At 43.1% G+C, this 20,171-nt stretch overlaps 1 protein-coding gene across 18 annotated transcripts in view; it reads left to right on the top strand.

The window, feature by feature from the left end:
- POU2F1 (POU class 2 homeobox 1) overlaps positions 1-20,171 on the top strand; it is a 190,024-nt gene that overhangs the window by 85,658 nt on the left and 84,195 nt on the right. For 16 of the 18 annotated variants that reach the window (XM_065575024.1, XM_065575008.1, XM_005283689.3 and 13 more), the window contains one exon: positions 11,626-11,691. In XM_065575024.1, coding sequence (XP_065431096.1) covers positions 11,626-11,691 — 66 coding nt within the window. Of the gene's footprint in view, positions 1-4,075; positions 4,292-11,625; positions 11,692-20,171 lie in introns of those variants that run through there. The other 2 variants (XM_065575019.1, XM_065574978.1) reach the window with 1 other exon arrangement.

The raw sequence follows: 20,171 nt of genomic DNA, 5'->3' as shown, positions 1-20,171 counted from the left end.
GACCTCAAAATGTGCAGGGTTTTTTTGTATTCTAATGTGTGGTTTAGAGACTAGGGCAGGCTCCAACATATTACTCTTGGCTGATATGACCTATGGAAAGCAGTCTTCCTCGGGGGATTTTTGGTGTTAGTTGACACAGTGTATACTTACCAGGGCTATTTTCAAATCTTGTGCTATCCAGTGTTTTGCATGGTTACTGAGAGAGAAAACTGGGCTGTAGTTTGAGATAATAAGAAGGGAGATATGTGTTATGGTTGATGCCATACTCCCTTCAGTGGCGTAGCCAGCTTCTAAGAGGAGGGGGAGCAAATATAAAAAAGGAGCCCCCCTTGGCTCCTCCTCTGGCCACGCCCCCTTGGCTCCTCCTCTGGCCGCTCCGCGCGACCCCCCCCCATGGCTCTTCCAGCCCTGCTGTGCCACCCCCATGCCTTCCCATTGCTCTTCCGGCTGCCATGCTGTGCCCTCCCGCTCCTCCGGCCGCCAGCCTGCGCCCCCCCTTGCTCCTCTGGCTGTGGCTGCTGGGCCGCGCTACCCCCACTCCTCCGGCCGTGCCCCCCCCCCGGCTGCTGGCCACGCTGCGGGCTGCCAGGCTGCGCGCCCCCCCCTCGCTCCTCCGGCTGCAGCTGCCGGGCCGTGCTGCGGGCCGCATGCCATGCTCCCCCTCCTCCAGTCGCTTTTGGAAAGGCGGGGGAAGCGGCTGCTTCCCCTGCACCCCGCTAGCTACGCTACTGACTCCCTTTCACAGTAGGATTCACAGTACCATGCTCAGGAGTGAGACTAATGTATTGTTGGCCTCAAGACTAGTCTTTCAGTATTGGGGCAGAAACTGTTCCTGGGAAGTTTGTAAAGATCTCCATTTGACAAGTGTGATACCTAACAGTAGAAACTTCCTAGCTGTCATTGAGGGCGCGTAGTAAGTGACATTTTACTAATAGATCAAAACTTGTGAGAGTAAAAATGAAGATTCTTTTCTCCCCCTAAATGCATGTAGGATGGGAGGCCTTTGATAATAATTTTGCCTCTTATTCTGCCAATAGTATTTTGGATCTTTTCACAATAAGAATTAAGATGCCTTTTTTCTACTTTATAACTATCTTTTAAAAATATATATATTATTTATGCAGTGCCGTTGAGGAGCGTATTGTTTTACAGTCTAAATTTGGCAAGATGGCAAGCCAGGGCGAGGGAAGGATTAACCAGGAAAAAGTCATATGTGATTTGTTTTGTGCTGTGACGTGAGATTGGAGAAGTTTACAGTTGTCAAGTTGAGAGAGAACCAGTCTTTGCAGCGATGACGTATTGGAAATGATTTAAGGTATGTCTACACTAGGAAAAGTGGTGTACCTTTTCTCTTGATGTAGACGTACCCTTAGAGGAAAGAGTGACAGGATTTTGAAAGGGTTATTTTATTTAGATCTAAATACTCCCCCTTCCCCTTCTCCCACCTCACAAAAAAGAGCTATTCACAGCTCAGGACACCAGGACAGTTCTTTAGAATGGCAATCCATGCAGGAATAACCACCCTGCAGTAAGGCGCAACCCAAATACAAAATTAAATTATTTTAACTAGCCCGTAATTTGGAAGCAGTAAATTCTACAGTACCCCACCCCAAATCTCATTGCACTCAGGCTTTCAGTCCTCTCCCAAAACCTTAGTAAACAGAAGGTTTTAGTAACATGCCATAAAGGCAACTGATTCTGGCTATTTTGAATTAAGATTCCATTCTTGTGTGAAAGGGAAGGTAACACAATTATCACTGGAGAATGGAGAGGTTTAGTGGAGACAATTTAGAAGGAAAGATGAGTTCTGTTTTTGACATGTTTAGTTTGAGGAGGAGATAACCGAGGGCTTGTTTTCACTAGTAAGTTAACACAAGGTTACAGCTCATGTATTGTTATCTTGACCCCTTGAACCTACACACAAACCCTTTGTTTGTGGTGGTAATGCAAGTTGGCTAGCACAACTGGGAATATAGGGCAGACCTTGAGTGACCCTCCCTTGTCAACTGCCAACGTGTCATATCTGTAGCATGGACACAGGCTAGCCTGTGACACAACAACTGAGGGGCACTAATCCTCCAGTGCCTTCCCACAATGAGACAGGTACCCAACCCCTTGGTCTTTTCTTGTCATCTACTTATTCCCTGTTTCCTGACCCAGAGTCTTAGCATTCATTCTCCTTTTCACATGCACCTTCCAGTATCAGCACTTGAACTCATCAGTCTCTGATACGGAGCTCCATTCTTTGAGAATGGTCCCAAAGAGGGCATCTCACTGTGCTGGCAGCTGGCCGGAGGCTGGTAGACACCAGGAATGACTTGCTTTAATGGGTTGTTGGTGCCATTTCTGCCTAGGATCCCCAGATGGATAGTTCTCCCACAATACATGGCAAAAACATTAATAGAATAGTGCCATTTACTGAAACTCTCTGAACCATGGGATTTTCCCCCAGAACTCTTAGTGCTATATAGGAACAAGTAGAGCACCACTGTTACAGCAACCCATCCAGAATTCAACTGTTACTTTGTAGTGTGGATGCTGTCCGTTATGATTCTGTGGTGTGGGCATACCCTGAAAGGACAGAGATGTGAGGCTGAACAGGAGAGGTCCAAAGTGAAAATAAATTTGAGTCAGTAGTACAGGAATTAGAAATCTTCTTTTCTCTTTGGTGTGGAGGGATGGGATTTGAATTCCACTTCATGAAGGAGCAAGAAGAGCAACTAATTAAAGAAGTACCTTTCCCTCTGCAACTTCATATACATTTGTACCTGAAAGTGGCCATGACTGCCATCCAGTATTGACCATAGCTTCATTTATTCCTGAATAGAAAATGGGCTGCTGAGTTTTCACATCCAGGCTATGCATTTATCCCTTGAACCATAGAGACATATCTTGTTCTTGCTGTCTTGGAAATTGAATTTTGTATATTATATCAGAGATTTTATTTAATAGAGCTGGTCTAAAGTTGTGGTTCTCTGGTATGTTCATTCTGTGGACCACCTTGTAAGAAATATCCTTTCATGGACCACAACCACTTGCAATCTCCACTCCTCCTTTGCTTGGGTCTCAAAATGTTTAATTCTGCAGACTGTTGGGCAAGATTCTGCCAATCATTGGTGGTCCAAGGACCACAACCCTGATCTCAAGTATTATCCCCCTCCTGGAATCCGAGCTCCAGAGTAAGCTTTATTTAGCTCTCAGTTTACACTTGTAGAAGGGATTAGTAGCTTTTACTTGGAAATCATTTGAAAGTGTAAAAATTATTTGCAACATCACATGGGATAGATTAATGGGTGTCAAATGTTACACAATACTGGACATATACACTGCTGTTAATCTAGTGTTGCAAAACTATTAGCAGATAATGAATCACCAGCCTTTTTGACCATTTAAAAAGAAGTGTGCTGCTTCTCTGCCCCTAATGTTGCCTTCTGTTTTTGAGTGGGACCATCTCGTGACAGTTCATGTTAACATTTGGAAAACACCAGGTTGACATCTATGTTCAGCTCCTACCTTGCTAATTGTTTTCTTGGATTAAAGCTCCAAATCCCCTTTATTACTGAAGTTATTGTTGCCAGCAGGAATAAGATTAAAGGTGCTAAAGTCTGTAGAGTTGTTTCTAATTTGTGTGTGTCATTTCAGTGGCATTTTAACAGAACTCTGTCTCTCTCCCTCCCTGCTCCACCAGTACTGTGCTGAGAAGCCAAGCTATTGGAAGAGATTTCATTTTGTTCCCTAATTATTATGCTGGCACTTGGGAGATAATTTTTCCCTTCATGCACTGCCAATTAATATGCAAATGAGCTGATAAATATTTATACCATGATTTAAATTATGCAGGGAACGCTTTCAGTGTACTCTGCAAATGAATTGTTCATGGACTTCAAAGTGCTGGCTGCTGTGCTAACGAGGGGAGATTTGCATAAGGCCCTAATCAGGCGCATACTGATTAAGCTTCATTATGGAAACTGCCAGCTGCAATCTTTGTTTCTGTTTTATTACAAAAAGGGGAACTTTTCACGCTTCAGTCGCCTTGACAATGTCAGACACAGCTAGTAGGAGAGACTAAAACTCCACAGAGCAACTGAAGTTTCCCTGTTCAGTTGAAGATTGCTATGGTGTAACTGAAGTTGTATTTCTCCCCCTCACCCCTACTCCCTTTCTTGTTCTGTTGAGAGCAGTAGCATAAATTTGTTAGAAATAGTCTTCCCCCTCTTTATTTCTTTCCTTGGACTATCTGAACCTGTAGAGGATTTCACAGCAATGTTGGACTGCAGTGACTACGTTCTAGGTGGGTACCAGCTCTGCTCTTTCTTATAAGCGTTTAATATGGAAATAGAGGGTGTGAGATTGACTATGCATGGCGGCTTAATCACATATGCAGGGTTTGCAGAAAGCATTTTAAAGGTGAAGCTCGCCAGTAAATCAACAGCAAGTGCCACCCTGCTATTCCAGTTTTTTCCTGATTCTGGAGAATTGTACTCTTCGGCATTGGAAAGAATAGATTTGCTCTTGGGTTTGGGTGATATTCAATACAGAACTTTTTGCTTTTGGGATTTTATTCTGAGAATCATTTGACTTATGACAGACATTAAGATTTAGGACTTGAATGGCAGATCCATATACTCTTTTTTTTGTTTGTTTTTTATATTTAAAAAAAAAATTCCAATTTCAAACCACTTACCCATATCAACTCTTCACATGGCCTATAGTTTGTGTGTGTGTGTGTGTTTTTCTGACACAATAGCAAGGTTTCTTCTTGTGTAATGGAAAATAGGGTGGAGGTCACAGTTGCCATTGATGCATAGCTTGCATCAGCTTAAGGTACTGAGATAACGTATTTCCATTAGCAGCCTGTCAGTCCTGTACTCATATTTCTTCCCTTTTCTATATTTTAAAAGTTATTTGTAATAATTGTTTGTTGGTTTTTTTCAATAGGTAGTGTGTTATTTTCAGAGCTCTGAATTCCACATATTGAACCTAAGGGTATTTCCTTTTTGGTCCTACAATAAAAGGTATAACTGGACCATCGTTAGTCTGATGTTTGTTTTTAAGGAGACATCTGAACATGCATATTTCCAGATATGCAGCAGTTGCAAGTTTAAGTCAAAGATTCATATGTAAGTGACCCATTTGGTGTTTTGCTGGCATTGAGGAATCCCTCTGACCTATGTTTCCCAGGGAATTATTTATGCTGGTTCTGATGGAGTATTGGGAAAGTTTCCCTTGAATGGGTGTGAGGGGAAATAGTGCGTGAAATTCTATATTAAGATGATTTTACATGTACGCATTGCTTAATTTGCAATTTAGCTATCATTCCAGTCTTGTCCATCCTCTGCTTTTTATTTTTTTTCTGAATACCTTTTGAAATATCAGAGAGGCAGCGAAAGCCTAGCATAGTAGTGCCTTGTGTTACACTCAAACTCTGCTATCAGAGTAACAAGAATGAATGTAAAAGCTCCTTTGAGTTTGATTTCAGTAATGCACCTGCTGCTTTCGATCTTTCTTTCTGTGCTTGAGGTTTGTTTTTAGGTGCTATTGACAGAAATTTGCAGCCCAGCCTTTATTTAAAACTCAAGAAAAGTCTAAAGGGGAAAAAGGTGTTGGAGGGAAAGAAGGTGTTAACACCCTTATTTTTTTTAATTGCAAAAGAACTTTCTTTTGCAATTAATCTACAAACCAATTACATTATTGTATGTCTTTGCCCTATAGATAAGTGTCTATTTTGTTCATAACAGTATTGTGCTTCAGATGCATGTGATGCTATTTGCAATGGAAACACTATAGAGTGCTTGACGCTTTCTGTGCAAAATAAACATAGAACATCACCTTCCACACACCCACCAAGGTTTTGTTCAAGCTGGTGAAGGTAATGAAGGTTTATTCTTCCATGGGTTCAAAGCAGTTCTGGCAGGAAGTTTCTACAGCGAGTTTATCTCTACTTGTTATAGTGTTTGGGGGTTTGATGGAAGACAGAACATTGCAAATATATTGCTGCCAGAGGTGAATCTTAATAGTAAAATATTATTCTTACTGCAAGCACATTTTACTACCTGCCTAAATTCCCCATATACATGTAACACTAAACAACCACTAAATACCTCTTTCTGAAGCCTTGATTTCCCACTGCAGTCTGGCAAAAACTATTCTTGTTGCCCTGTGGAATGGTATTTGCAGCTTCATTAAAGACAAACTACTGATCATCCACTAGGTATGGAGTGTGACGGGTTGGATCACAGAAACCCCCTTTGGAGGTGCAAAGACTACCCCGGCTTCTGTTTTCCCTGCCAGCTCAGGACTCCAGCACCCTGTCTTGTTGAGCCAGACACTCCTGTCTGCTCCAACACAGACCCAGGGTCTGAATCACTTGTCCCAAAGCTGCAAGTTTACCCAAAAACAGTTCACAGAAGTGTGTTTGTCTTTAGCACTCAGATGCCCAACTCCCAATGGGGTCTAAACCCAGATAAATCCGTTTTACCCTGCATAAAGCTTATGCAGAATATACTCATAAATTGTTCGCCCTCTATAACACTGATAGAGAGATATGCACAGTTGTTTGCTCCCTCAGGTATTAATACATACTCTGAGTAAATTACTAAATAAAAAGTGATTTTATTAAGTACAGAAAATAGGATTTAAGTGGTTCCAAGTGGTAACAGGCAGAACAAAGTAAGTCACCAAGCAAAATAAAATAAAATGCACAAACCTATGTCTAATCAAACTAAATACAGATAATCTCACCCTCAGAGATGCTTCAGTAAGTTTTTCTCAGACTGGACACCTTCCAGGCCTGGGCACAATTCTTTCCCCTGGTACAGCTCTTGTTCCAGCTCAGGTGATAGCTAGGGGATTCTTCATGATGGCTCCTCTCTCCCTTTTTTCTGTTCCACCCCTTTATATATCTTTTGAATAAGGCGGGAATCCTTTGTCCCTCTGGGTTTCCACCCCCCTCACTGGAAAAGCACCAGGTTAAAGATGGATTCCAGTTCAGGTGACATGATCACATGTCACTGCAAGACTTCATTGCCCACTTTCCAGCACACACACATACAGGAAGACTAACAGGTAAACACAGCCATCTGCAGACAATGGTCCTGGTTAATGGGAGTCATCAAGATTCCAAACTACCATTAATGGCCCACACTTTGCATAATTACAATAGGCCCTCAGAGTTAAGTTTTATATTTCTAGTTTAGATACAAGAGTGGTACATTTCTACAAATAGGATGATCACACTCAGTAGATTATGATCAAATCTTTATAAAACTATCCCAGTTACATTATATTCACTTATGTTTTTATAAAACCATATAGACTGCACAACGTCACATGGAGCAAAATATTTTCAAAGGTTTGCTGCATGAGCCTTCTGTAAAAAAAGAGAGGGAGAATGTCCACTATATTCTGCAGTGCACTGTACCCAATTAATTTTCTTCAGTAGCTTCAATAATAACAATTTATTTATAATAATAATGTGCCATTAGAGGCCCCAATCAGGATCAGGGCCCCAATGCTAGTCTCTGTAATGAAGTCCTATGGGAAGCACAGTGCTATTTCCTTCATGCAGAGGCTCAATCCTTTTTCATAGTGTGGACCACAGCTTAACAGAGAAATGATTTTTATGACCTCTGCCCCTTCCACTTGTGATCATGCTGACCAACTTCTTTCCCATTCATGAACTCATAACATCCCCTGTATTCAGGACTTGAAAACCTGCTAGCCCAAGGCTGCCACTACACTGAAATACACTGGTATTTCTAGTCCTCTTGCTTAGTCATCTACAGGTCATGCATTCATCATTACTTGGATCAAGTCTCCAGTCTCTTGCTGACTAAAATCAGAACCTGCAATTAATGCCAGTTTCCATTTCCAATGCTTTCCCTCAACAAATTTAGTGCTGGATAGTGCCCCATCCAAGTAAATCCATGTATGCTGGTCCTACACACAGATCCATCTGCGAGAGGTGGGCGGGGCAGGGGCATACAAACGGCCCTTTGCTATGGTGTCAGTAAACAGAGGTTTCCCTCTTCCAGAAACTGACACTAGTTCTCCCTGGGGAGTTACAGCCTTGAGGAGCCAGTCCCCAGTCAATTTGAAGACCAGTGGTAGTAGACCCTCTCCTGGCCACCTAGCTGAGGGCTGTTTTATTGGGATGGAGGTCTTGTTGACAGTATTTCACCAAATTGATGGCTGTATGGATGGGAAGGGGCTTGAAGGAACCCTCCAATCACATCCCATAGACCAGTGGTGGGCAAACTTTTTGGCCTGAGGGCCACATCTGGAAATAGAAATTGTATGGCAGGCCATGAATGCTCACAAAATTGGGGCTGGAGTGTGGGAGGGGGTGAGGGCTCTGGTTGGGGGTGCGGGCTCCTGGGTGGGGCCAGAAATGAGGAGTTCAGGGTGCAGGAGGTGTCTGGGGCAGGGAGGGGCTGAGGACTCTGGGGTGGGGCTGGAGATGAGTTTGGGGTGTAGGAGCGTGCGCCAGCCTGGGATTGAGGGGTTTGGCAGGTGGGAGAGGGATCAGGGCTGGGGCAGGGGGTTGGGGTGTGGGCTCTGGATGGGGGTGCGGGCTCTGGGGTGGGCGGGGGATGAGGGCTTGGGGTGCAGGCTCCGGGCTCAGATAGAGGGGTTCAGAGGGAGGGAAGGGGATCAGGGTTGGGGTGTCGGGAGAGGCTCAGGGGTGCAGGCTCCAGGCAGCGCTTACCTCAAGCGGCTCCCGGAAGCAGTGGCATGTCCCTTCTCTGTTGGAGTGCTGGAGGGGGCCGTTGGAATGTGTAGGAGCTGGAGGGGGCTATGCTGCGGCTTCCAGGAGCTGCATGGAGCGGCCCCTGACCCTGCTCTCCCTCTGGAGCGCTGGAGGGGGGCAAGCCCCAGACCACACTCCCCAGCTGGAGTTCGAGGGCCGGCTTAAAACAGTTGGTGGGCCAGATCCAGCCCATGTGCCGTAGTTTGCCCACCCCTGCCATAGACCCTTCTACTGGGATAGTTGACTAATAGTCCTCTGCTGGAGTGTTCTCTCTCTTCATACCCATTACTGCAAAAGTGGGACTGACATATTCCTGTTTCAGGAGATGGGGGATGTTGCAAGACACACTCACACCAGTGCTCCCTACTCCCTGACAGTGGCAGCTGGGCCTCTCCTAGACACTCTAAGGCCAGGTCTACACTACCCCCCTAATTCGAACTAAGGTACGCAACTTCAGCTACGTGAATAACGTAGCTGAAGTTCGAAGTACCTTAGTTCGAACTTACCTTGGTCCACACGCGGCAGGCAGGCTCCCCCGTCGACTCCGCGGTACTCCTCTCGCCGAGCTGGAGTACCGCAGTCGACGGCGAGCACTTCCGGGTTCGACTTATCGCGTCCAGACTAGACGCGATAAGTCGAACCCAGAAGTTCGATCGCTCGCCGCCGAACTACCGGGTAAGTGTAGCCAAGGCCTAAGAGGCAGTGCCACTTCCTACACCCTTCAATTACATTGGCTCTGGATGTGTGTGTCAGCCAGCTCAGGCAGACATCAGTGTATCTATTACATTTGGCTCAAATTCAAAAGTTTTAATCTCAGCCATACAGGCTAGAATATCCTCACCCCCCCCCCCCCCAAAAAAAAACACCCACAACAACAAAAACACAACAAACATTGAGATTCTGTAAAAGCTGATGCCCCTCACTTGGGAAAGGTTCCTACTTGTTATAGGTGACTGGATTTTTCAAGCCATACCTAGGTGAACTACATCAGTTATTTACATGGAAAAGTTGCATCTGGAAAGTTATTGATGTATTTTTAACTGAATTAATGACTTTTGACTTTAAAAAAACAAACAAACTACTCACTCACTTTTGTTGCTCTTCACCTGACTTTCTCCTTCCTATCTCTTCTCCTCCAGCCCTGCATATGCTTCTCTGCTGCCTGGTCTGCTTGTTTTCCTTTCTCCCCACACAAGCTTTTCTGTGGCTGGTTCCCTTCTTCCCCACTTAGCTGGACATGCTGTCCAGCTCTGATCATTCTTTCTCTTGCGCTTCTTGGCATGCCTTTCCTTTTGCTGGTTGTCATTTTCAGTACCAATGGTAGTTGTGGTATCTGAGGGTAGCTCCAGTTTCCTCTGCTATTTAGTAGCTGATGCAAGTACAGACAGGCCGGCTTCATTTCATTGTTTCCAGCTGCTTTTTCAGTCCACTAGGCAACAAAGATCCTGGATGCCTGTAGAAGCAACTGGAACAAGCTAGAGCAGGTAGTGGCAGTAGCCAGCCCTCTGCAGACCATTGATCAGTGGATCATTGTTTTTGAACCGCTGCTTTAATGACAACCAATTACAGGAGCAACCCTCTTAAACACCCATCAAAAGAACACCCTGACTCAAAAGTTTTATGTTGAGCTAGTTGAGGATGGAAGATTCGTTTGAGGATTTGTTTGTTTTTCTCTGTCCAAATTATTCTGTTTAACCACTTGACATAGTCTGTCTTGTCTTGTGTCTATGGTAATGTGAGATGCTGCGGTTACCAGCAAGATATGAGAAGGCCTGAGTTAGAGTTGATACTGTGCTGACAGCATCTGTTACTGATACTCGAAACTGTATTCTCTCCCTGCCACCTGGGAAGGCTCTCTGCTGCGTTCACTATATTTAATCTTGGCAGGATCAGATTTTTATTGATAAATATCAGTAAATGTAAGTTTCATCATACACACAAACTGATGAAAAAATATTTCCATTGATAGTAATTGAAATTTACAGATAGGTAAGGTAAGAAAAAAGCTGCTTGAGAACTTATTTGAGCTTGATTTAAGCATATTTACTTTTTATGTTTTGACATGTGATGTTGACAAATTGTGCTTAAATGGTTATAAAGTTTTAACTTTCAATCTCAATATCTACTGTCATTAAATAATTGTCTGACCCCTTCTGAAAGCCTCCCTCCCCCATAATATCCAGAACTGTGGAAATTTAAATTAATAAAAAAAGCTTTATAATAAACCTATGTGATTTGTCAAAGTTTTATAAAACAAAATTAAAAATCAAATTCTGCCAAGCCTAACCATATTAAATTGACAAACTTGAAAATTAGGAGCACACACTTCGAGATTGACCCACAGGGAGACTGAAAAGAGACCATAAAAAAATAATTTAACACTGTTGACATTCCTATGAAGTAAAAATGCAGGACTAGATAAATATTTCTCCTAGTAATGACTGAATTTCCTTATTTATGAAAAACAAAATATATTTGGACATAGCATAAGCCAGCATTTTTTAATCTATAAATTGCTGCTTTTTTCACCAGACCTTTGCTTCTATAATTCTTTCACAGTATTGGGCACCCTTGCCCTGTTGAATCCTTTCTGTTATTCTCTCAACATTTTCTTGTTTTGTGTATGTGGCTGCTGAGATTTATTCTTTAAAACAATGGCCCAGTCCATGATTGAAAGATTCGCCATTGCATCCCTTGATGTTCTTGAAATCCCTTCCAGCCCTACATTTCTGTGATCCCATCCCTGATCATCATCATTGTATGTGAGATATATGCCATTCAGGCTTGTCATATTTTATACTTAGCTTGTTAGAAAAGACAGCATCAATATTTTCCCCTTTATTTCTTTATATCTCTTTACCTCTCTTTTAATCCAGACTCAAGAATGAACAATCCGTCAGAAACCAGTAAACCACCAATGGAGAGTGGGGATGGGAACACAGGTAAGAAATGAATATTTAGTGTTCAGATCTGACCTTCTGGGAGAATTGGATGGCTTTAAAAGGGAGAATCTCCTTTATTTGTGTATGAATACTTGGGCTGTTTTGTGTACATTTCTTATGGGTTTTTTTAGTCTTAGGGTGTGTCTACACTGCAATTAGATACCTGTGGCTGGCTTGTGCCAGCTGACTCAGGCTCGTGGGGCTCAGGTTGAAGGGCTGTTTAACTGTGGTGTAGATGTGGGTTTGTGCTGCGGTCTGAGCTCTGGGACCCTGTGAGGTGGGAGGGTCCCAGAGTTTGGGTGGCAGCCAAAGCCCACACATCTACACCACAGTTAAACAGCCCTTTAGCCCAAGTCAGCGGCATGGACTAGCCACGGGTGTCTCATTGCAGTGTAGTCATATCCGTGGGGACTCCTGCTTGCCATTTAATATATTAACTATAGTATATCTAACTGTTCATTTTTGCAGATCTTTGTTTCCTCATACACAATAATAATTTTTTCCCCATTCTTGCAATGTGAGAGAGAGAGAGTTGCTGATGGGAGCTGATGTAGACTTTGACACCTATTAGGTTCTTCTCTGTTTTCCCTAATATCACAATCCTAGGAACCTTTTACAAAAGAGTTTCCTAAAGAGCTGCTTGTAGGTGATGGAGAGTAAAGAGTTCATTATGTATTATTTTAAAATTAAAATTGTATTAAAAACATAATTCATGTTTTTACCTTTAGTTAGATTGAAAAAAATACTATTTTGTGCTACTAGTTCCTTTCTAGATGCCATTTAATTCTTTTTGGAAACAAGGAGTAGAAATGAGAACTCCGAATGAAAAAGTAAATAGGATGAAATAACTCAGAATTAGCCTCTCTCTGCAGACAAGTCCAGGTTATGAGTTGGGGGAAATTTTAATTGTAAGAAATCATTTCTCATTGCTTTTAGAGAAGTCTGGGTTCATAGAATGGGATAAACAATAATTCTTTCACTTCACTTTCCTCGATAACAATAATAAGAGTATTCTTCCTTTATTTCAACTCTAGGAACTTTAGTGAACCTGGCAATTTGCAGCATTTTATATTGTTGATTCTCTCTGTTCTTTGTGCATGACTTTAATAACAATACATCTAAGGACAATTGAGTGTTCCCTGTACTAATCCAAGGTTGATGGATGTTTTCCTGTCAATAGGTGGAACCAGTCAAATTTTTTCAGCTCATTCACATGTCTGTTCCCTGGTACTGCATTTTCAGTTTTTGTAACGTCCACAGTAGTGGTGATGCTAGAGTGAGGGCTCGTCTACACTGAAAATTTACAGTGCTACAGCTTTCTCGCTCAGGGGTGTGAAAAAACACACCCCTGAGCGCAGCAAGTTTCAGCGCTGTAAAGCACCAATGTAAACAGTGCACCAGTGCTCAGAGCCACGCCTCTCGTGGAGGTGGTTTTTTTAGAGCGCTGGGAGAGCTCTCTCTCAGTGCTCTACCATGACTACACAAGCCATGTTAAAGCACTGCCAGTGTAAACTAACCCTGAGTCTTAAGAGTTTTGTTTTTCTGTACATAAAAATAATCCATTATGAATTTAAAAGACTCTCCGGTGTGGTTTAAAAGTTCTAATCCCTTTCAGATCCTCTCAAGTGGCCCTACTTTGGAACTGTGTAGGCTTTCTCAGGAGGACAGTGGTTCTAACTCTCCCTTTCTCCTCCAGAAGCACTGGAGCTGGAGGTGTGTGAAAGCCCTGAGGAAAACTTGGTGTTCTACTTCAGTCACAGCAACTTCCTGCCTATAGCACAACCTCAGAGTAGGAACAGAACACAGAAGTGTGGTGGATAAGATACACTGGACGGAATGCACTGCCATCTGGCAGTGTATTCTATGTAACTTGGTGCTATAAACAATTATCATGTCTCTTTTTGACTAAAGTATGCAGCCAAAGAGGGTGACATGGTTCGTACATGGGCTGTTCTTCCTCTCATATATAGCTGTTTTAGCAACACCCTAGCTCAGTTGTAGAAGAGGCAGAAACAAATAGGTGATCAGCTCTGGAGGGGTTAGATCCTAAGGTAACCTGCTGATTTATGAAGATGTGTATGGATGTCTTTGCAACAACATAGGGCTATAGTTTCTGTGACTGCCTCATTTATGTTCCCTAATGATGGGAATCACTGTATTGTATGAGGCTAAACTTTTATATTTTGCAGTGGCATGTGTTTTGGACCTTTATAAGTATCATCTCTAGTAAATTAAAATATTCCTGAGCTGTTCATTTTAGGCTCATAATTTATAAACTCAGTAGGCAAGATGACAGAACCCAGAATTTTGGAGGGTTCTCTTTATTTATTGTATTAGGTCTCATTGTTTTTATGCTCACAAACCAGTGAAGCTAGTAATTAGTAACATTTATGAACCATTCCATCCAGGGTTCAAACACCTTACAGGCAGCACCAGGCAGCTGGCAGATGTTAATCTCAAAGAATTTTATTTTTATCACTTTCAGGGCTAAAAGAAGTTACAAACTCTGCTGGTTTCCCAGTGGCGCTTGTAACTCATGTGAGTCTCTCATGTATATACTGCTAGCAGATCTCTTAACCACAATGAATCATTGCTGTTTTTCTCTGTTTGAATCATTGTGTATCAAAATCCTATGAGCTGATGGAGCTTATAAATTTTATGACAGAAATAGCTAAGGTGTATGGAATTTACATTTGGCAGAGATTGTAACTTCAGAAAAAATGCAATCATTGTTGGTAAAGTTAACATACCTTGCAAGTTCTATGAGACTAATAGCTAAGGTTCATGGAAGTTAGAGAAGTATTGTAGTTAGAAATTAGACAAATTACAGTTTGATACTTTAAACCAGGGGTCGGCAACGTTCGGCACGCGGCTCGCCAGGGTAAGCACCCTGGCGGGCCGGGCCAGTTTATTTACCTGCTGATGCGGCAGGTTCGGCCGATCACGGCCCCCACGGGCCGTCCCGGGCGAATGGGGCCGGCGAGAAGCAGCGCAGGCGAGCGATGTGCTGGCTGCGGCTTCTCGCCGCCCCCATTAGCCCAGGATGGCGAACGGCGACCAGTGGGGGCCGCGATCGGCTGAACCTGCCGCGTCAGCGGGTAAATAAACTGGCCCGGCCCGCCAGGATGCTTACCCTGGCAAGCCGCGTGCCGAACGTTGCCGACCCCTGCTTTAAACCTTTGGAACTTCAGTCAGGTCCCCTGCAGAGACTACAGTCTCAACAGAATGCATAAAGTAGATTGCACCTTTTGGGGATCTCATGCAGGTCAGTGTCAGCAATGTGCCCGAATGGGACTGTAACTTTTAGTAGGGATCTCATACAAGTTTCTCAGACACAAAAGGAGCTAGTTGCTGCTGAAGTTATGGAACTTGTGATGATCACTTGCCCTCAGACTGGGATTCCTCCCTACTCTAAACAAAACTCTGCAAACTTCTTCTCAAATCCTGCCTCTTAACCCCAGTCTTGGCCAGGAAAGCTAACTGGATGTCACCTGGAGGCACTGAAGGATAGAGAGAATAGTAAGCCTCTGAACATCTCTCCTAACCTCTATCCAGACACCTAATGGTAAATTGGGAGCCTCTTTTTGTCCTATAAAGAGTGAGACTATGGCATAAAATTTACCTGAGGTCTTCAGTACAATTTACTGCTTTAACTAATGCCCTATATTTCCCAATGTCTGCTCTTTTGAAATAAAAAATCACAGTTGATGACTTTGGTTTTTATTATCCTTCCATTTAATTTAAATTGAATAAACTCCTGATCACTCATTCCAAAGTTATTTCCTATGACCAATCTTAGGCCTGGTCTACACATTGGGGAGAATCGACCTAAGATACGCAACTTCAGCTACGAGAATAGCGTAGCTGAAGTCGACATATCTTAGTTCGACTTACCTCACGTCCTCACGGCGCGGGGTCAATTGCTGCGGCTCCCCCCATCAACTTTGCTTCCGCCTGTCGCCGAGCTAGAGTTCGGCAGTTGACGGGAGAGCGATCGGGGTCGATTTATCACGTCTACACTACACGCGATAAATTGATCCCCGATAGATGGATCGCGACCCACCGATCCGGCGAGTAGTGTAGACGTTGCCTTGGTGGTTTTGTTTTTTGTTTTTTGTTTTTTTTTCAGTGTAGACATGTGCAGTCAAGCACATTAGACCTAGGGCACCCTGGATTTATGTGGCATTTTCCCCAGCCCCATATCCACTGTCACTTTTCACACACGCCGACCAAGATGGCATGGAGGCATTGAGAGTTTGACCCCCCACACACCTTAGGACGTGTTGGTAGAGAGGTCGGATAGTAATTGCTATTGTTCAGAAGAATTGGGCCCCGTGTCTGCTGTCTTTAAGCAGCACTAGTTTTCCATGTTTAGCTCCTAAGCACAGTAGGAGTTGGGACTCTCTGGTCCCTTCATGCCCCTTCTGGTCTCTTGATCTTCAAAATCCATGCCAGCTACAGTCTCATCTCACCAGCTCTCTCATGAACTTCTTGAGGTTCACAGGAGTGGAGCCCCACTTCTAAGCACCTTAGGAGCAAGGTCCTGTGTACCCTACAAACTGGACTAAAAATCTAAGGCAAGGCCCCACTTTCCCCCCTTCGACCCTCTACTCTACACCACCCCACCCTCTCTGTTTCTGTGGCAAATTGGAAATTCAGTAGTAGACTCAAGTAAGGTCCTAGTGTTCTTCCCAAAACCAAAACTGCATTCTAATTATAGGAGAAACAAAAGTCCATACCCATAGGAGAAACAAGAGTCCATACCCTAGATGTCAAGAGTGCTTCCAGTTTTTATTTGAATAGGACTAAGGCATTTAGAAAGTTAGTAAGACTTTCTGTAGCCTTTTGAGGATCGCTATGAAGGAAATGCCATTTCTGCTCTGCACCTGTCTAAATGGAGTAAGCCATGCATTGAGACATGTTATATATTAGCTAGGGAGTAAGTACCTAAGAGTCTTGGCACTCACTCTACCAGAGCTTAAGGCAGCATTAATGGGATGCCTCCATAATGGTTTCATCTTAGAAAGCTGTAGGGTTGCTACCTGGAGTCCTGTGTACACATTTACACAGCAGTTATCTCCTAACATGGAATCTTGATTTGATGCTTTCTTTGGGAGGGGACAGTTAATTAGAAGGCCTCAGCCCACCTTCCTGGGAATATATTGCCAGGTAGAGTCTCACAAGAGGGGATATGCAAGATGATACCTTGAAGGAAGAATAAATGGTTTGTTATTTAATTACAATAGTGGTTTGTCAGGAGCGTTGCCTGTGTATATTCACGCTTACCAAACCACCTTCTCCTCTTCCTTGGAGCTGTACTCTAATAGGATTGTGCGGTTTAGTGGAAAGAACTGAGGCAATTGGAGATGCCTTAAATCCTTTACTGGGGGAGCCTCTATCTACCATCTGCAAAGATGGCTGCAGTCCCCTATTGTTTCCAGTGGAACTGAACCAGGTTGCCCTCAAATAAAGTGACTGCTCACTGCTGTCATAAAGTAGGGAGGGTGACTATGGACTTTTTGTTGAGCACATGTCTGTTCCCAAAGAAAAATAGAACTTGCATACAATTTGAGTAATCTGTAATTCATCTTTAACCAGTATTATACATTCTAAACAAAGATATTTTATATATACACACATTGACAAATCGATTAATCTTGCTACATTATCAAGTATGCCTAATCATTTATGCAACAGCTCACATAAAACATAATCAGGCAGCAAAGTGGGATAACTCTGCTGGATTTCCAAATATAAGACTGAGGTCTGGTCATTTTATAACACCCTTTTAATAAGTGGTATTTATGAAGCTTTGAAACCGAGGAGTCAGCGAGATTGGTTGTTTTTCTAAAATATATGCTATAGGATTTATTTTCGGGAAGTTCTATGGCCTGTGTTATAACAGGAGGTCAGACTAAATAATCACACCTGGTCCCTTCTGGCCTTGGAATCTGTGTCCATTGTCCAGGCTGGAGATGAAGGCATTTCACTGTAATTGCTACAAAGAAATTATTCTCAGGAAATTGTGTTGTCTGATATGCGTAGAGCATTGAGAAATTGTGGAGGGATTTTTATTTTAAGAAACTAAAGTCAAACACTCATGCCTTATAGACTTGTAAGAATTCTAAAAACAGATCTGAAATTTCAAAGGTCAGCTGAGTGCAGTTTTTAGTTGGTCATATAAGGATATGGGGAATTTTCTCTATCACCTTTCCCCCCCAGAGGGGAAACTGAACAAACATGAAGGTTAAAAGCCAAGGTAGACCCCAGCCTCATTCCAGCCTAGGCTGTTTGACAAACAGGAAAGTTCTGGTTTAGAGGTCTACCAGAGGTCCACCAGTAGGCTTGAAGAAAAGAGGAGGTGAGCATTAAAAATAAGTTCATTTTGCTGCTGTTTTACTAATTGTTTTGACTGCCATGCTTAATGTTAGTAACATAAACTAAGGCTTAATCCAAAGTCCTTCAAGTCAATAGAAAGACTGTCATCAGACCCCTAGTCTTTAAACTTCATAGCTCATTGAAGTAAATTATTTCAGAGGGGTTAAGATTTTAATATTTTAAGTGGTCGCAAAGGCCTTTGAACATAACAAACTTTTTTTTTTAAATTGCTACCACTATTTGGCCAGAAATTGTTTTCTGATTCAGGCTTTCCACAGTAACTGTGCAGTGGAGAGTACTATAAAAGCTCTCTTATATTTGAATGAATGTTGTAAATTTGTAGAAAAGAGCAAAATTGCAAAATCCATAATCTTCTTGTAACTACAATTTTCCAGTGCTCCTGGATGCTAGTCTACTGTATTTGTGTATTATAAGAGAGGTGCAAGTAGGGGGGAGACAGCATATTCGGTGTCTAGAGCATGAGAAGGAGAATCAGACGTTCGGATTCTATAAATGAACTGCTGTGTAATCTTGGGCTATTTTCTGTATCTAAGTTTTTCCTATCTGTAAAATAGTGATTGTATTTGTACACCTTTTTAAAACTTTTCCTTCTGTTGAAAGGCACTAAACAGATGCATAGTATAATTATTATTATTCCTGGTATAAAGTCTCTCCAATATCCATCAGTGATCTTCCATTGCTAACTCCGGAGTATCTGAGTGAGTGCCATTCATGTCCCGTATGGTGGTTTGATTAATGCAGCAATGAATGTGATGGAGGGAATAGATCAATCTGTTGTTCGGCTTTGAAGATGGTGCCAAAGTGGCTGAAGACACCAATGACCTGGGCATTTTAAAGATAGATTCCCTGCCTGGTGAGCCCTGGGAACAGTCCTTGGAGGAGTTTTGTGGCCTTTCCTTTTAGAGGCCCTGGAGGTTTGGGGCTCTGATATAGTGGAGACTGGTTTGCTTGGAGACTGGTGTACAGTCCCTTGGCCTGGATCAGAAGTCAGGCATGGCGAGCCCTCTCCATCATAAGAAGACAAAGTTTTATCTCCCTGTTTTTTCTGGCTCTGGACTTCAGTGTCAGACAGAAGGTACGCTTCTGGGCAACGTGCGATTTCCCCGAGGCAATGGATGTAGTGGGAGTGCCCATCGCTTACCAGGATCGCCTCCCCGTACAACAGACGTTTGAAGCCGGGAGAACTGGGCAAAACCTCCCAGTGAACAAGAACTACTATCTAGTATCTATATATGAGAGAATTTTTTTTTAACTAGAAAGCTAAAATTACTACTGCTTACTGACTAATTAGAGTAATGCTCAGAGCTACTACAACTAACTACTTGAATAAGAAATGAGTACAACATTGAGGAAATCTCAACGGGTACAACTGTCAGAGCTCTGTCTCAGGCCGAGGTGGCTGAGAAAGAACTGAAGGCAGTTCGCCCGTGTTCCTTGGGCTCACCAGATAGGGAATCTACCTCTAAAAAGCCAAGGTTGTCAGTATCTTCAGCCACTTAGGCACCATCTGTTCTTCAGTCAAGTACCCATGAGGCTGCTGGTTCCTCAGGTATCCAGGGTACTGCTAGACTGAGAGACTTCAAAGCCTCAGGCCTGGAGAGATAATTGGTACAGTTGGCAGACTGAGGCAGCAAGGAAAGGTCTTCCTCTGGTTCCTTGGTACCAAAGAAGCCGTCTTGGGCTCCGACCACACTTCCCTCAAAGTGCTGGAGACTCACGGTACCATCAGTGCCTTTGACCATCATCACCTCGGTGCAGACCACAGACTTGATACCGATAATACACTCAGTACCCCAGGATTTCTGTTTTCCCCAGGACCTGGCTGTATCTGAGACACCTAGTTCTCCGCTGCTTGGCTCTGATGTGCTGTCAAGATCTCCTGAAGGTCAACCGGTACCAATGGTTTCACTTCAGATCTCTCCAGATGCCCCACCATTCCAGAGCGATTTATAAGAAGAGGATTCTAATGAAGACCTTGCCTCAGTGTCTCAAATATCAATTCAGGGTTCTCCCCCTCACTCCTATAGAGGCCCCTTTCCAGAAGTCTGAGACTATAACTACTTGTGGCACAAGATTACTAT

Source organism: Chrysemys picta, chromosome 1, assembly GCF_011386835.1.
Source record: "Chrysemys picta bellii isolate R12L10 chromosome 1, ASM1138683v2, whole genome shotgun sequence".
Taxonomy (NCBI): domain Eukaryota; kingdom Metazoa; phylum Chordata; order Testudines; family Emydidae; genus Chrysemys; species Chrysemys picta.
Note: the sequence above shows the minus strand (reverse complement) of the source record. Positions and strands in the feature narration are given on the sequence as shown.